The sequence below is a fragment of the Emydura macquarii genome, unplaced genomic scaffold, assembly GCF_026122565.2.
Source record: "Emydura macquarii macquarii isolate MOO-44397 ecotype Brisbane River unplaced genomic scaffold, CSIRO-AGI_Emac_v2 contig_378, whole genome shotgun sequence".
In the NCBI taxonomy this organism is placed as follows: Eukaryota; Metazoa; Chordata; order Testudines; family Chelidae; genus Emydura; species Emydura macquarii.
The window spans coordinates 335,184-351,973 of NW_027130515.1; the positions used below are offsets into that span (position 1 = coordinate 335,184).

Sequence of the window (16,790 nt, forward strand, 5' to 3'; positions counted from 1 at the left end):
TCAGTGGTCGCATCTGCCGATCAAGGACTGGCCTTATTTGCACTAACGCACACATCAACAAACGTAGTCACAAAGGGTCACTGATACAACTCATTTGTCCACATGGAGGGGAGACGCCACAGCATTTGGTTAGGGCAGGGTCTGTCTCATACCCCTCGGAATAAGGTGTCCCCTCCCCATCCCGCTGGCACGATGGAAGGGATCATGCGAGATCTGACGAACGCAGCGAGGCAGTCGCAGAGCCACGGACAAGACTGCACACATGCGGTCACACACCGCAGCTGCGAGGCACCTGGGCCCGGCAGCAGTGCCCGGTCCAGCCCGAGAGCCTCTGCGCCAGCACGGGAGGCTGGGAGGCAGGCTGGCCAGTCCGCGGGGAGGGGGCAGAGCCCCCCCGCGGCTCGGAGGGAGGAGGCTGCAGCCAGCGGGGGGAGCGGGACGCACAGACCCTGCGGAGCGCAGGCGGCAGCAGGAGGCTGCCCAGTCCCCGCTCGGCACTCGGACAGCGCGGAGGCGGCTGCCCGGCGGGGCAGGGAGACGCTGCGGTGGCCGAGCCCCGAGAGGAGCATGTGAGCGCCCGGAGGGACACGGGCACCAGCTGGGAGCCGCGGCACCTTCCTCGCCTGCCTGGCCCCACCATGGGGCTCCCTCTGCTGCTGGGGCTGCTCCTCTGCCGAGCCGGTAACTGCGGGGCTCCCGGGGGGCTCGGGAGGGTGCGGGGGCCGGGACCCCGGGGCGCTGAGACGCGCTCCAAGACCTTACCGTCTGCCCGCTCCCCGAAGCCGCCGCGGTCTGGAGCCAGCGCCGAGCTCGCCGCCCGGGGAGGGCGTCGCTCGCAGCTCCGGGGCTCGGAGTCTGCCGGGGCCGAGGGATCCCCGCCCGGGGGAGGGAGGCGGGGAGCGCTCCGGCCGCGATTCGCCTCGCCCCTCTGCGCCCACGGGTGCCCCAGGGCGGGCAGGGCTGCCCCGCGCTCAGCGCAGCCTTGGGCAGCGCGGCGCAGCCTTGGGCGGGTGACAGCGGAGGGCTGCGCCGAGGGGCTGCGGGGAGCCGAGCGGGGCGCGCTTCGGGGGAGCCGGGGCCACGCCGAGCCGCTGTGTTTTGAACGGATAAAGGGGGATCTCCTGGCTCTGCCCGCAGCGCTCCCCGCGGGCGCTGGCGCGGCCAGGCTCACTTCCATTGCCGGTGTAAGCGGCTGCGCTGGTCTGAAAACGGCGTCGTGGAAGTGGCCGCGCGGAGCGGGAGTTTAACTCAGTCTGTGGTCGCTGGCCGAACTCGTGAGCTCAGTGCAAAAGCGGAGCACGCCAGGCTTTGTTTCTATTTGCAGAAGAGAAGGCGAAAGGTTTCCATGGGCATTCGCCCCGTACTGGTCACTGGCAGTCATGGCTAGGACCCACGTTTCGGTGCTGGACTCTATCAGCAGACACTGAACAGGTGTTTCATGGCTGTTTACAGCGGAGAACCACAGCCGCTCTTTTTTCTGTAGGGAAGGTGTAGCACGGTTATAACCATTCTGCAGCCAAACCATTCCTTCGAGGCCACGGTAGATGAAGTCTGTTCATGGGTTGGTTCACGGAAAGGCAGGTCTGGCAGATCACAAGGCTGGTGGTTTTTATTTCCCTTAGGGCCAGGGAATAACTAGCATTTCCCAAGAAGGCATGGGTTCCTTCGCAGGCAGTCCAGGAGGGGTGTTAGGGCAATAAAGCTCTGCAAACAACCGGGCTTTGCTCTTGGAGTTATCTAGGAGTTGTCCTGGATTTGGGGCCTGCTTGAGTTAGCACAGAGATGTCACTAATGTACCCTTTCCTGGTCAGAGGCACCTATCCGCATGTTGTTTTGTCTTCCTTCTACAGCAGAGGTTCAACTAGTGATGGAGCTAAGCCGGTTCTCTAGGTTTTGCCCCAGTTTAATTATGTAACCATGCACAAGACTCAATTGGAGGCAAAGCAGCTATTACATTTTCCCAAAGCAGCAGAGGCCCAAGAGCTGCAAACAAAGCCCCAAAGTGGCTGCCCAGGTGGGTCCCTCAGAGGAGGCTCATTCTTTGCAGCAAAGACAAACTCATTGGATTTCCTCTTGTGTCACCAAAACATAAACCGCAAATGTGGGTGTTACCCAAAGTAAAAAGACTCCTCATGGGTCTGAAAATAGGTCCCCTGGAGCCAGGGCTGGGGGAAAGAGATGGTTCCTAGCTCCACCATTCTGCCAAGACAAGAGGAAGAGCCAGCTCTCAGAGGAGGCCACTCAGCCAGACAGCCTCTTTTAAGGAGTCACTGGGACCTGCAACAGAACCACTAGTGCCACATGCTCTCACACAACCTATTTTGCTGGTAGCCAAACTAATGGCCAGCATGTGTTCTGGTCCCAGGTTTCTTGCAGTGTGAGGATTGTGAGGGTCCCCAGGATTGACTAAGCATCTAGATTCTGTCAGTAAAGGACAATCCAAGGGCTTCATCTAGGGATGGCCACTGTGTACAGAGGCTGTTTATGGCTGTGCTCTCTCTTACTGTTGCAAAGTCATAGGAGTTTAGATTATAAAAGATTCCTCCAGTGACAGGCTTGTTAATATCTCATACAATCAGGGCACAGTCAATACAACTCACTTTTTTTGGAATTTGCATTGCTGATACAGTAGAAAATATAGGAGTTACAAAACCCAAAACTCAAATAGTCCCAGAGCCCTATATGTGGTGGTTGATTTGTGGATAACTTTGGAGCTTTCAATCCAGTAAAGCTGAAATTGCTAGAAATCACATTGACTGCTTTAAAGATGAACGGAGAAAAGGTGGGTGAGGTAATATTTTTTGTTGGACCAACTTCTGTTGATGAGAGAGCTCTGTGTAAGCTCGAAAGCTTGTCTGTCTCACCAAAATCTACCTCAATATCAATCTCTCTAATATCCTGGGACCGACACAGCTACAACCACACTGAATTAAAGACGGACTGTCATAGGGGAAGATTTTTTGATGGTGCTTACAATGCAACCATTTGATTGCCATGTATTGTTCATGGATTTCTGTCCCCCTTTGGCTAATTCTCAAATGTGTTTGTGTTTAACAAAGAAAGAGTTTCCCTGCCCCCAAACCATTGTTTTCTTCAGCATAATCTTGAGGTGAAGACAATCCCGCATTTGTGGCACCACAATCACAACAATAGTCTATAATTTCACAACATATAGCAGGAAGTGGAATAAGGGGGAGAAAAAAATGCCTGTCCCTTTGTCCTAATATATGATTAATTATTGTTTGTGCATCAATTATATATAAAAATCAAGGAACCCCAAAAGTGAAGGTCCCCCTACCAAGTCACCCACATCACTTCATTGGACGTCTATATGAATAAGAACACTCAGAGTTTAAAAAAATATTTTAAAAAATGGTGAGAAGGAACATAAAATCTTATGCTGCACAGTTTAAACCAATCTCTCGCTGTTAGGAGATAGGAGGAGGCAGATTATCCCCACATCTGCCTACTGGGCGGGTTCTTGCACCTTCCAGAAGTTGTTATTACAGACAATGGAACACAGTTTGACTATGGCAAATCTGCATTGTTTGCAGCAACATCAGATTTTGAACGTCTTTATCAGTTGTATTATGGTAATACCTAGAGGTCCCACCCAAAATCCAAGCCCCATTATGCTAGGCATGATACACAGACACAGTGAGAGACAGGCACTGCACCAGAGAGCTTACAGCATCATATTTTCTGTACATCACTGCCAGGCTAATGGCAAAGCAAATCAGCTGCCACAATTGCCAAGAAACTACTAAAAAGGCATACCAGAATAACAGAGACTTATGGACAGCATTACTGGAAAAAATAGAAGACATGGCAGCAGTCCAGCACGGCGTCACATGTCATGCTGCACAGAGACTCTACTGCCTAGAGCAAATAAACTTTTGAAGCCAGCAACAATGGAAAAAGTGACAGAACAAATTAACCAGAGGTGACAGTAAATAGTATGAGAGGTGCCAAAGATCTTCCTGAATTCCAAACAGGACAGACAGGAAGAGTACAACCAACACCCTAATGACACAGACAAGGTGGAGGGCAAGGACAGGTATCCGAAGACTAGCACCAAGGCTATACATGGTGGAAGTAACTCTACCGCCACAACTGTCATATCCTAAGAACAACCAAGAAACAATTGTCCTCAGGAGAAGGCCCACACAGATTCACATACAGGAGCTATAGTAAAACTGACAATGACTGTGTAATGAGTTCACTTGCCAGTGACCCTGAGAAGGTGGCAAATACAATGTCAGTTAATCACCCTGCACAAAAAGCTCCAATAGAAAAACACCAACAGATGGAAGAGACTTCAAATAATACCACTCTGAGTGGAAGAGCCCTAAAGTTGCCAAGTTTCAAAGACTCCTACTTTGTTAATTTAATAATTTCAGTTGACATCTGTTATAGGAAGAGAGATATGTTACAAGTGTCCTATACAAAATGTGCATATATTGATATATCACTAGTTAACATTAATGGTACCATCTATAACCATAAAATATGTAGCATTGTTCATAAGCTTTGTAGGTTCAATGCAGTTGTTGTTCTGTACTGCAAATGGCTTTCTACATGCAGCTCTTCATACCTACTTCCAGGCTGTGGCAGTGGGGACAGCACCCCTTCCTGGCAGCACAGCACCCATAACACTTTGCTGGGGCACTGGCTCACCACTGATTCAGAGGGGAAGACTCCTCACACTGAGTAACGTACACCACTCCCTGCAGCACCTGAATTTTCCTTGAGGAACTCCTGTCCCATGTGAAGTACTGAACAGCTCTGATCCTGATCAGGTTTGGAAAATTGCAAGCCACCAATAGGAGGGTTTTAAAAAAAAAAAAAAGCTGGCAAATGCCTTTATACATAGTCTCTTGCTATTCCATTGCACCAATATGAGTTCCAGTTCTCACTTCTATTGGGAGGGAGCTCTTGTTCCCCATCTATCCTGTACCACCTGATCCAGATCAGATAAACTTTCCCACTTCTGCCTTCTCAGAGATGTTCTTGCTGAGATAGAATAGAAAACCTGCAGTAATGGTACTGAGACAATTGTTGTGTGGCTCTCTCCATGAATGACACCCTAACATTGTTTCCCTACTTGAACAGGAGGCCTCCTTGCTCTGCCAAAGGACTGCATAGCAGCTGAGAAGATTTGCCTGATGGACCCTGCCTGCAATGCCACCTATCAGGCCCTGGAAAACTGCTCCCTTGCTAAGACTCATTTCCTCCCTCTGAGTCATGATACCAGAGCAAGGTGCCTGGATGCAGAGCTAGACCTCAGAAGCAGCCCTTTACTGCACTGCAAGTGTCACCGGCGCATGAGAAGACAGGAGCACTGCTTGCGCATCTACTGGACTGTTCACTCTATCTTAACACAGGGTGAGATGGAATCATTTATACTTTATCTAGTAACTACACAAACTATGTATTATTAATACACATCCCAACAAGGGCAGGAGAGGAGTTCAGTGGGGAATTCTGCCACAGATCACTAGAGCCCTGCACGGATACAAAATTTGTATCCGCATCTGATCCGCGATCTGCAAACATGGTCTGCAGATGCAGATATCTGCGGATATAAAGCAGATAGATCTGTAGGGCTCTACAGATCACTCCCCAATTCTGGAGGTGCTGGAGAATCATATTACATGGGCCTTCACCTCCTGGGGAAGAGGAGTCACTGGTGCTTTACAATAAATGTTTAAGAAATTAATATTCATAATAAAAAAGCTTGGACAGATGTCATTTTTGGTTTAAAACTTGTGACATGAGGCGAGTTTATGTTCACGAAACAGTTCTGGGGCTGGACCCTCAGGTACACCAGAGACCCTGGCTAGTGGAGAGGACTACAGAGGGACTGACGGTCAGAGAGAGGGGCAGGGTGAGAAGGGAGGTTATGCTGCAACCTTAAGAACCACAGAAAGTTGCTTTTGTCCAGCAATGAACAGGGGATTAATTAAAATGGGAGAAATGGTGTTATCCCCAAAACTGCCATCTTTTGTCTGTCTCGCTGCTTCAGTGTAAAACGTTTCTGCCTAAAGCCTTGCCCCTGCTCTGCCTAGGTCTCTGCTATCATTTCAAAGGAACAGGGCACATATCCTCATGAATGCTCTGACTGAAAAGGAACACACCTAATCCTGACCACAGGGAAGCCAATTAATGATTCTCATGTCAAAGCTGTTTAGAAACACTCCAGTATCTCCATTAGCCCTGGAGCCATGGCTTGCTCCTGCTGGCTCTGCCTGGTTCTTGAGTAAAGCAGGGTATTTCTGGATGAACTCCAGCCTTGTGGGTGCAACCAGATACGTTCTGTATGTGCATGAAAGTCTTTCTAAAAGGAGAAGCTGGTGTGTTTTCACCCCAGCATCCCTGAATATATGTCTCACCTTGCCTAGGGTATTTCAATTTGGAGACTTCTCCTTATGAGGATCCAGCGAATGAAGAACCCTGGAAGACTGATTACAACAAGCTGGCAGCTTTGCTTTCAGGTAGGGATCATGACAGATACACAGTAAAATACTGCCAGGTCACCCCTCCTTCTTCCTTTCTCAGGGGCCACATGCTGAGCTGAAGATTATTAAGAAGAAAAATGCTTTGAGGCATCCGCCTCCTTTAAAACTGGTCAGTGTAGGGTCCAGAAGATCTGAGATGGACAGGTGCAGCAAACGTTATGGTGTCAACATGTAAAAGAGTGGGGTGGAACCGTAGCTCCCACTGTCGGTAAGAGAAGCTATCTAAAAGGTGACAGGGTAGGAGAGAGTTAAAGGGACGGAGTCAGAAGAGTGGAACGCATCGAGAAAGCCCAGCAAGGACACCAGTCTAACGATTTCCATTTGGGTAATAATCCACATTTTTTAACTATTCAGATACAATAAATATTGGCATTTTCTCCATTATTTTTATTTTCCTATAGCTTGTTTAATAAAATCAAAGGTTTAGTTAACAGAGAGAGGGAGGTGAGATTGCCTCTCCATTGGACAATATCCACTTATTCCAAAAAATATTACCAGACAGCAAACTTCCATATGCTTTGATCTTTCGTGCACATCAATTTCTCTATAAGACATCCCAACTAAATAGAAAAGATACATTACTAATAAAGCCCCTACCTCTGATTTATTCCCTCCTATAGTTTTCCAATATGGCTAGTGTTCCGAGTTGCCTTCTAGTTTATAATCTTAACTAAGAACAATTAGGAATATTTATGACCAGAGGGATAATTTTACAATGTATGTTACTTATTGTTATTCATAATTTTTTCCAGTCAACTGCCAGAACACAATAGCGGGGGCAGGAACCAACATATGTGCCTTTCAGTTTATTGTGTTTTATATCATACGTTTATTTTATTGCTGTCCTCAGAAGGAGTGTGTGTCAGGATACCTGGCGTTATTTCATTGAGCAATTCTTTTTAATTGTTCAACTAGCGGAATTTAATCAATCTCACCAATATACATAACAACTGTTTAGTCCCCATTGTTTCCAACAAAGACCTGAACTCTCTTCATAGACCTTTATGTTTAGCTGGAGTTTACCGCTACTTCACATAATCTTAGACAGATTCTTTCCTCTTGTCACTGTCCTCTTCACTAGCAGGACAAATGTTTGAAAGCTGTTTACTGGGGCCTCAAACCAGGTTTAAATGCAGTGTTCAGACATAGTTCCCTAGCAAGCGTGGAGTATGATAGAGGAATCACAGAGGAAGGAGAGTAACTCCTCCTGCTCCGTGAGTCAGTGAGTGAGCCATAACAGACATCGGATGTGAGCCTGTGAAGCACAAATACCCTCACCCCACACCACATTCCAAAGAGCAAGGCGAAGTTCATGTGTCCCACTCATTGGGACTAGGCCTGAATCACCTTAGCACAGAGAAGAGTCGACTTGCCTTATGCCCCCTACTATTTTCTCTTGAATCCCTGCTGAGTGATAACTGAATCACAGTGTAACAGCGGATGGTAGCCTGCCCTCTCTCAGCACCTCCTGCTCACACCTGAAATCTCCTCTGGGATTTACTTTATTGTCCCTGGGTTTCTGTTGGCTTTGCAGGGTCACATCTAGCAGGGGACAGCACAAATCCCTGCCTGAAAGCAACTCACGTCTGCAGTCTGAATAGGAAATGTGTCCGTCGGCGCACACATTATGCCTCCATCTGCACCAAGCGGGTAGAGTCTGGAGATACCTGTGACCAGCGTAAGTGCCACCGAGGACTCCGGCATTTCTTTGAGAAGGTCCCTGAGGATTTCACCAAGAGGCTCCTGTTCTGTCCATGTCAAGATGAGCTCTGTGGGGAGCGACGCCGGAAAACCATTGTCCCTGAATGCTCCTTCCAGGACAGCATCAAACCCAACTGCCTCCTTCTCTTGGACTCCTGTATCAAAGACCATGTCTGCAAGTAGGTATGGCAGCAAGGGGCATTAGCCCAGTGAAAAGAGCAGTCCTGACTCTGATGCTCTTTTTCTTCTTCCTACAGATCCCGACTGGCTGATTTCCAACAAAACTGTCAGCCTGCAGCCATGTCCCCAAACGGCTGTTCTCAGCACACCCATGCTGCATGCCTGCAGGCTTATATGGGGATGATTGGTAAGTGGTGACCAAAGGGCGGACGTAAAGAGGCTTGATGAGGAGCATGCTCTCAAGCATACATGGAGATGGGGCACTGCTTAATTTGTACCAGCGCTTGCCAGGTCTGAGCCCTGGCACCTCTAGGTTGGCAGTTCATAGCCCTGGTACCTCTGGGCTTGCTGCATCAGTTATGAATGTAAAAAATTTCTTGAGCTCTGGCATCTAATTGTTTGAGTCCCGGCACCTCTTTCATTACCAATTAAGCACTGGGATGGGGGGAGTGACAAGTGGGTGTGCCTGAAGGTCTTTGGAACCGAGAACTGGTGAGGACCATGCCCTGCTCTTATCAGAGTTTAAGGCCATGGTGTTGAAGACACTTGAGCCTGGCCTATGTTGGTGTTTGCCCTGCCCATAGTGTAGACAGAGCCTAAAGATGAACTCAGTTAGCCTTCACAACACACATGCCACCTACATGGCCAGAGACTATATATTCTCCAAAGCTCCCTCTACCCACAAGATAGCAGCAGTACCTCAGTTCTCTTACCCTTAAGTCTATTTTGCTTCTTACAAAGGTACCATCTTGCAGTGCCTGAGCAACAGAGCCCTGCCCACCTGTATGATATAGCAACTCCTGGCACACCAGCCTCTGGACATTGTACAGCCATTTTATCCTTTTACTAGCCACATTAACATCCATTCTCAGGGTCTTTGGTTGCTGACACCATAAAACCTGGATTCCCTCGAGATTTGGTTGCCTGATCCCTGATGGGACATTGTTAGTGACGTGTACAACAAAAGCCTTCTTAGAGGCCATGGGGCACCACCAAATTCATGTGATTTAAGATGTCCCCAGTCACACATGGTTGTGGCCAAACTGGCATGGCATCCCAACGCTGGCTTCCTGTAACAGCGGTAATAGCTAACAATCTGCTAGCAATGAAGCTGTATAGGGCAGCGGTAAGTGAGTACCTTAACTGCATTTCCAGATTATCCCTATTTTTTTAAAGTCTTCATTGTGTTAACATGGTCACTGAGCTGTATCTCACAGCCAAGCTGCTGCTGCACAGTGTTTATCTGGGAGCAGGCCTTAAGCGTCAGTTTGTTGGCAGGGGCGACTGGAAGTAATGGCGGAAGAGCCTATCACTGCCACATGCCAGTGCTCCTATTTCTGGAGAGGGGCAGGAGTCTCTCTGCACTCGGATTCACATTTCTCACCTGCAGCTTTCTTTCCATAGGCAGTAATCAGTGTGCGTCAGTGTTAGAACCACTTGGGTGGGGTGCAGCAGGCTCCCTGGTCCCTCCCTCCACCCGCAGGCAGTGTCCCTTCCCACTGTGGGCAGAGTGCATCCTGGTGCAGAAGGTTCCCTGCCCCTCCTGCACCCGACTCCTCAAGCACCCCAGACAACATGTGACTCCGTGCAGAGGGCTCCCTGCCCCCTAGCTCCTCCCTGGGCAGGTGTGCCTCAGCGCATGTAGGTTTAATGACAATTCATGATAAATTGAATGTAATACATTAAAATATCATCTAGCTACAATCTATAGAAACTTTCAGAGAATGGGCCTCCCTAGCCTGCAGCATGTCCAGGGAACTCTAGGGGCTAGAGCAGAAATGGAGCATGAATTAAAAGCCCGTGGTGTGATGCCCTGGTTAGAGGCAAGCTCATTTGGCTGGCACTCACTGGCTCAAAGAGTTATTGCTCCAAGCCCACCTGAACACTTCCACACAAAAGAATCCTGATTCTCATTTCTTGGGGATTTGGGACAGGTACACCCATGACCCCGAACTACATTGGTAACTCCAGCGTGGCAGTTTCACTGTGGTGTGCCTGTGAGAACAGTGGTAACCAGAAGGAGGAGTGTGAGCAGATACTCAGCATGTTCATTGGCAACAAATGCCTCAGTAAGTGCCGTACCACGAGCAACTTGGGACACAGGTTCAGCATAATTAAGTTCAAATCTCTTGTTGCTTTCAAGAGTCTACATCATACAGCCTCTGCCTACAGCTCCAACCTGCTCCTTAACATTTCCTTACCCGCTCTTCTCCACCAGTAGTGCCAGTCTAGATACCCCCTTTCTCTGCTTTTACAGGCATCTCTTAACTTTCTTCCACATTATACCTTATCCCCAAATCTCTGGCCACATTCAAGCCCTCCCAGTGACTCACTTCTGCAATCTCACCCGTAATGAGTGAGGAGGTAGGAGAGGTTAAGAGAGAGAATCAGGCATCACACTATAGCTGTGGCTTACTGAATAACCACATGGTCTCACCACCATCTTTTTGTCCTTTCCTCACTCCTTTTACCTCTCACTTTCATGTGCTGGGCAGTACCTGGGATTCCAGGTGTCTCTGTAAGAGACTTGATACAGTCCTGGGTGCTCAGAAAATAAATAGTAATTTGTGCCACCATAGCCTGGCACAGACCATGTAACTGGGCCAGCAGCACAACAATAGCTCTCAAATCTTGCTGGCTGAGGTTGAGTAAAATCCCACTGTGAGTGGTAGCTGTGTCCAGGGCCTCTATTCCCTTTATCCATCTCTGGCATCTCAGCAATGGGCTTTATTAAGATTTAAATATTTTATTACTGTAAAAGCTTCCAAAAGGCATCAAATAAAGAAATTAACTTCACTATATACATGTTTAATATTAATGTATTTTATCCATATATAGTACTATATAGAGAAATCTCACACCCTTCATTTCAGATACACACAGCCATAGAACACCCACTCACTCTAACCCTGACACTCCCCCTTAGGATGACAGAAAGTAGAGGTGGAAAACCCCATTAGGACCTATCCCCTGCATGCCCCAGTGCTATACGAGATTGGCCCCTGCAGTCTGTTCTGTGGTGCTTTATCCAGCCACACATACACTCCCCAAGTGTACACCACTGTGTATAGTATTTACACGCCCCAAACAAAGGCACCCTTTCAAGCCGCAACATGTGCACTTCCCAACATAGCCCATCGAGATGGGGTGGGGGGTGGAAGTATATTCCAAGGCGAGCATGTGAGGAAAGCATCTCAGGCTTTTGTTTGACTTCAACCTGCAGAAAACACAATTCAGTCTCAGATGCACCTGAGCCAGCCAACTCTGGAGAGGCAGAAAGAATTGTTTTACTTGCCTTCCCAAAGCTTCCAGAGGGACAGCACCAGCACTTCTCTTGTTTCACAAATGTCCCAGGTATGAATCCCTTTTCTATCTTCACAAAGCAGCCAGTAAAGTGGCCTAGAGAAAGTACCTAGCATCAGAGAAACTCAGGATCTTGAAACAAGCAGCTCTGGGCACCTGAAGGAGGGAGCTGTGCATGTTTCAAAGCCTCAGAAAAGCATCCGCTCCCCATCAACATCCTGGTCGCTCTTTCCCATGGGTTAGCAGAGGGGTCAGCGTGCAAGGGGTGAGAGCCACGTTGCTTGGCCATGGGAGCTGCCCAATCCTCAGTGCTAATCTCAGAATGGGAGATCCTGCAGCCAGAGGCCTGAGTGAAATCAGTCCAGTTTGAATTCATTTCTCCCTTTTCCTTCCCAGGTAAATGAGACAAAGACACGGCTAGACATCTCTGAACACAAGAGCATGCCCATGGCCTCCTCTGTATATTCTGGAGCTGGGGTTTCCTGGCCCTCCATGGCACTGCTGCTGCTGCTGCTGAGCCCACCTTAACTTGACACAACTGGCATTTGTCCCTTCCACATAATTCTCCTCACTCCACACTCAGACACTGTCCTACTAACTCACCCTTGGGGAACTGGAGATGTCCAGAGAAGAGGAACTGAACAGTCTCACCCCAAAACAGGAAGTACTGCAACTTTCCCCTGTACCAGGCCTGCACCCAGCTCCCATGAGTGAGTCATTTCACCTAGCTTCTCCAGCAGCTAGAACTGCAGGGGCTGGTTGTCAACACTATCTCCTCCACCCACTCCTAGCACTGCAAGAGGAAGAGTAGCCAGTTAGCAGACTTTAGGACACTCTTTTTTTTTTGTTTGTTTTAAAAACAAAGCTAGTTAAAATTCTGTCCAAACAGTGTTTGCCTTTAGAATGAAGTGGAAGGAGCAGCTCTCACAGGAACCTGCAGCCCTCCTGCAGCTAGCTGGCCAACTGGTGCTTTCTTCTAGAGCAGAGAGCAGCATACTGGTCCCCCAGGGGGCGGAAACCTAACTCTGTGGTATCCTGAGAGCAAACTGACATGCAAACTGCTCTGTTATTTTGATAATTTTTCAAATCCCTTCTTTTCAGCATATAAAAGGAAACCACCCCAGAGCCAAGTAAGGAAGCTGGGCTCTGACCTCTGCTCTTGTTTCTTGTCTCTTTCAGCCAGACCAATCTTCCGCTCCGAGTGCTAGCAAGAGATTTAGCCTCTGAGTTAAACTGGATTTCTGTGCTCAGTCCTATTAAACCTTGTCCAGCATTCCATGACTGCCTGGCCAGGCCATGCTTTTCTAGGACTTCTAGAAGAAAGCATGCAAGCTTGTTCAGTTATACCCACCGCTGCCCTCTAGAGACATGCTGTGCTGATCTGAAAAGTTCCAGAGGGGTAGCCATTTTAGTCTGTATACAGCAAAAACAACGAGAGTCCTGTAGCACCTTAAAGACTAACAGATTTCTGTGGGTATTACGAAGTGGGTTGCAGCCCACAAAAACTTATGCCCACAAAAATTTGGTGCTACAGGATTCTAGTTGTTTGTGTTGATCTGCAGTGCAGAGGGCTCATGCAGCTGCAATGACCTAGTGTCCCTTCACATACTCCTTTGCCCCCTCCACAGTCTCCCTCCTTTCTGTCAGGTTCCATTTTATGACCTATTTATTCTGGGTGTAAACACGTGTGTTGTGTAACTGCTCTTCTGTTGTGCTGCAGTGGCCTGTTAAAATGTGGTGTTAAAGTGAATATTGATTTCTGAGTGCATGTTAATAGTCCACAATCGTTTGAAAGAGCTGCTTCATCAGGCAAGATTATGTTTTCAGGAGAGCTGACAGCCAAGCTCAGAGCAGCTCCCCTGCACACATGTAGCGTGTGGCTGGTGAAGATACAATGAAGCTGAGCAAATGTTACGCTCCTGGAATGAATGTGTAGCACTCAGGCCTTTCTACTGAGCTCTGTGTTCCATTCCTTCCTTTCCCTCCGGAAGTGAATCTTGTGCTGTGTCACCACAGAATCCCTCATCTCTGTATGCACCAGTTAGGTCTCTCCACGGCACCTCTGAACTGTCCTTCAGGAATGAGAATATTTCCACTTCGGATCTCAATCTTCTCTGTACCCCACTCACTGGGACATAACTTTCTTCCTGCTGCTGCATGAAGTAGGGACACCCACATTGCCCAAGCCTGCACTTAATTTTCATATACTGGAAAAAGTCACAGCCACTGCCATCATAAACAGAGAGGGCTGATCTACAGACTACAAGATGTCCCACCATGCACTGGGGCCTGGCTGCTTGGATCAAAAGAGAGCGTGGCCTCCCATGTGCTTCCTACATCTCCATAATCAAGCCGAAGAAGGCCACGTTATAGGACTCCATGGTCTACATTTGGCCATGCACTGGTCAGACACTGATATGCAGAAGCTGGCAGTTCCCATGAGACATATGTGAAAATTCCTTATTACAGCATAGTGGGAGCCAAAGATTAGTGGTGGGAGGAGGACAGGTTGCCTTCCCAGTGTCCCACACCATGCATAAAACAGATGCAAGGAATTCAGGGGAATGATGGGCTAGCAGGCCCCTATGTGATGTTCCCTGAGTACTCTGTCCAGCTCCTACCTGATGTGCTGCCCATGGTAGCCAACGCCCCCGCATTAAGGCTAGATCCTCAAAGGTATTTAAGTATATAACTTCTATTGATTTCAATGGGAGTTAGGTACCTAAATACCTTTGAGGATCTAGACCTAAATGCTTTCCCCATTCCCTCTCCCTGCTGCTCCCTGCATAGTGCTCTTACCAAGGCAGGTATTTGGTTTGACCTTGGGGCAGTTTTGAGCAAACACTGTAAACAGAGTTGTCATTTTGTTTGTTATATCCAGTGTGCCCGTGGGACTCCACCCTTCTATCCCCAATGGCTGGCTCACTGACTGAGACTGCAAACTCATATTCTGAACATCCAGGGCCAACACTTGGGCCAGACTGGGACAGCTGCTTTAAAGTAAAATAAATCCTGCTTTAGTTGGAAACTTAGAGAAAGCCCAACTGGGGTTTTTTGCTTCAGTCTTCTCTCTCCTTGTAGGTACACACCCCTGCCTCTTATACCTATTCACGTGCATGTGTGCACACAAACCTACTTCTCCATACACCTGTACATTCGCAGCCACATGTACACAGAGCTATTTGCATAACTGCTCCTGCCTGCAACCCCATACCTGCTTCTAGACCTACATCCCCTCCCCCCAAATCACACATCTGTGCAGCTACACAGGCAACTGCATACTGTCTACACATACTGATGGAAACCATCAAAGTTCTGATCTAGAATAATTTTTAAAGTGTTCATTTAAAGGAATACTCCAAAGAAAGAGTAAAAGAGATTAATTTATTATTTGTATTCCAGTAGCACCTGAGGACCCTATTGTGCTAGGCACTGTACAGAACGTCTCACTAATGCTAACACCAGTCAGCTCCACCAACATTAACAACCTTAAGAGACCTCGTATAGATGGACTGTTAATAGCCTAGAGTCTCCTATTCAGAACAGTTCATTCTGACCTGGCCTGCTGGCTGCCACTGGTGTTTTAAGTACTGTGTAAATCAGAACTTTTCTGAGCATGGTTAGAGTCCCCAGTGCTTAAAACACTAGCAGCCCCTCTGCCTTAGATTTCCTAACATTACTAACAATAATGGTGCTGAATTGCCCTGTTAGCACCCATGAGAAATTTTTGCAGAATTTCCATCATGCACACAAATTTTGAATAGAGATCTGAGGATGGGCTTCCTTCTGGGAAGGAAACACATGCAATGCAGCTCTCTTTGGGATGAGAGGAAATCTGATTTATTTTCAGAGTTGTAGAGTAAATGTTTCTTACTTAGCCCAATTTTCAGTGACTCATCCTGATCCAGCTATTGTTTAACCATTTAAGATAGATAAGAATGTCCTATAAGCATTTCAAGTGTCTTATTTTGGTAGAAGTTACACTGACATAGTCATGAGGTTGGCTCCCAGAACTTCTCTGATGTCAGTGGTGTCATTCCAGATTTACACAGATGTAACTGATCAGAATCTGGCACCATCTCTTGACTACATAGGGATTTATCACAACTCTCTGACTCCTGCTTAAATGAAAAGGGCAGTGTAATAGAGGTCACTAAAGATACCATAAAGTGTCTTAAATATAACTGCAAGAATAACAAATAATTTAATAGATACTCTCCATTCTGACAGTCTTAGCACAGGACTTCCATCAAATGCAAAGAAAGGAGGAAGCTTTCTCAGATGTTGTGACATAAATTCTATTAATTTTTTAAAGTGTAAGATAAACCCAAAATATGTATAGTAAAAATAAATTTTACCTTCCAACTCTGAAAGTCTGTTGCTTTCCTTTGCATTCAGTGGGAGCCACATTCCCTATGTCCTGCTCCGCTCAGGTACTGATCAGGGGCTGATCTTGGTGAAGGAACCTAAAGAACAGAACAGTATCAGCCAGGAACGCCTGCCAGGAAGTCTCAGAGCAATGGCAGCTCTCAATGAGAGCCACCTCAGCATCAGAGTCACAGAGATGAAGCTGTGCCAGAGATTTCTAAAAGCTTTTTTAAAAATTCCCTGAATGTGGTTTAATTTAATATTTATTAATAAATAGTGTCTCTATACCTCTTCATATACAATAAGCCTCATAATCACCCTGTGAGTTAGGTAAGTTGTTATTCCAATTTTAAAGGTGAGGAAACAAACAGAGACATAAGCCATACAGTGAGTTGGTGCCAGAAATGGGCCTGCAATTAGGAAGCCCTAGACTGTTAGACCTGTGCTCAATCCAGATCACACGGGACTATCAAAGCAAGATATAAGTGACTACAATTTCTCTTTAAACAATAGCCAGGATCAGCATCATGCAAACAGGAAAAAGGAACTGAAGCTAAACTTCAGTTCAGACAATAAATTCTGATTTTTATGCTTCCTCCCCACACTTGAAGCATGCTGACTGGGGGGATAACATTGAAGCTTTAAGATTCAGAGAAGAGATGAAGGGCCTCCCCGCACTAGCAACAAAAAACAAGCAACTACAAAGCTGCTAGAAAGGAA

General features: G+C 47.4%; 1 protein-coding gene across 2 annotated transcripts; it reads left to right on the forward strand.

Annotated features, from left to right (window-relative positions):
- The first annotated feature begins 568 nt into the window (after positions 1–568).
- GFRA3 (GDNF family receptor alpha 3) lies at positions 569–16,383 on the forward strand. 2 transcript variants are annotated; one of them, XM_067534892.1, is made up of 8 exons: positions 569–681; positions 5,113–5,385; positions 6,402–6,494; positions 8,053–8,398; positions 8,477–8,586; positions 10,334–10,468; positions 11,623–11,753; positions 12,882–16,383. In XM_067534892.1, exons 1-8 carry the CDS (start codon positions 639–641, stop codon positions 12,927–12,929), a joined length of 1,179 nt encoding a protein of 392 aa, XP_067390993.1. In that variant the 5' UTR covers positions 569–638; the 3' UTR covers positions 12,930–16,383. The 2 variants fall into 2 exon arrangements, with proteins under 2 accessions (XP_067390993.1, XP_067390987.1); XM_067534886.1 differs by lacking the exon at positions 12,882–16,383 and adding an exon at positions 12,099–12,650.
- Positions 16,384–16,790: the final 407 nt, after the last annotated feature.

What these genes read in the sequence shown, in the direction of transcription:
- GFRA3 (XM_067534886.1), top strand. Translation starts at nt 639, where the DNA reads ATGGGGCTCCCTCTGCTGCTGGGGCTGCTCCTCTGCCGAGCCG. An exon ending in TCACTCTATCTTAACACAGG is followed by an intron (nt 5,386 to 6,401) that starts GTGAGATGGAAT and finishes CACCTTGCCTAG; the next exon opens with GGTATTTCAATTTGGAGACT. An exon ending in GGCTTATATGGGGATGATTG is followed by an intron (nt 8,587 to 10,333) that starts GTAAGTGGTGAC and finishes GATTTGGGACAG; the next exon opens with GTACACCCATGACCCCGAAC.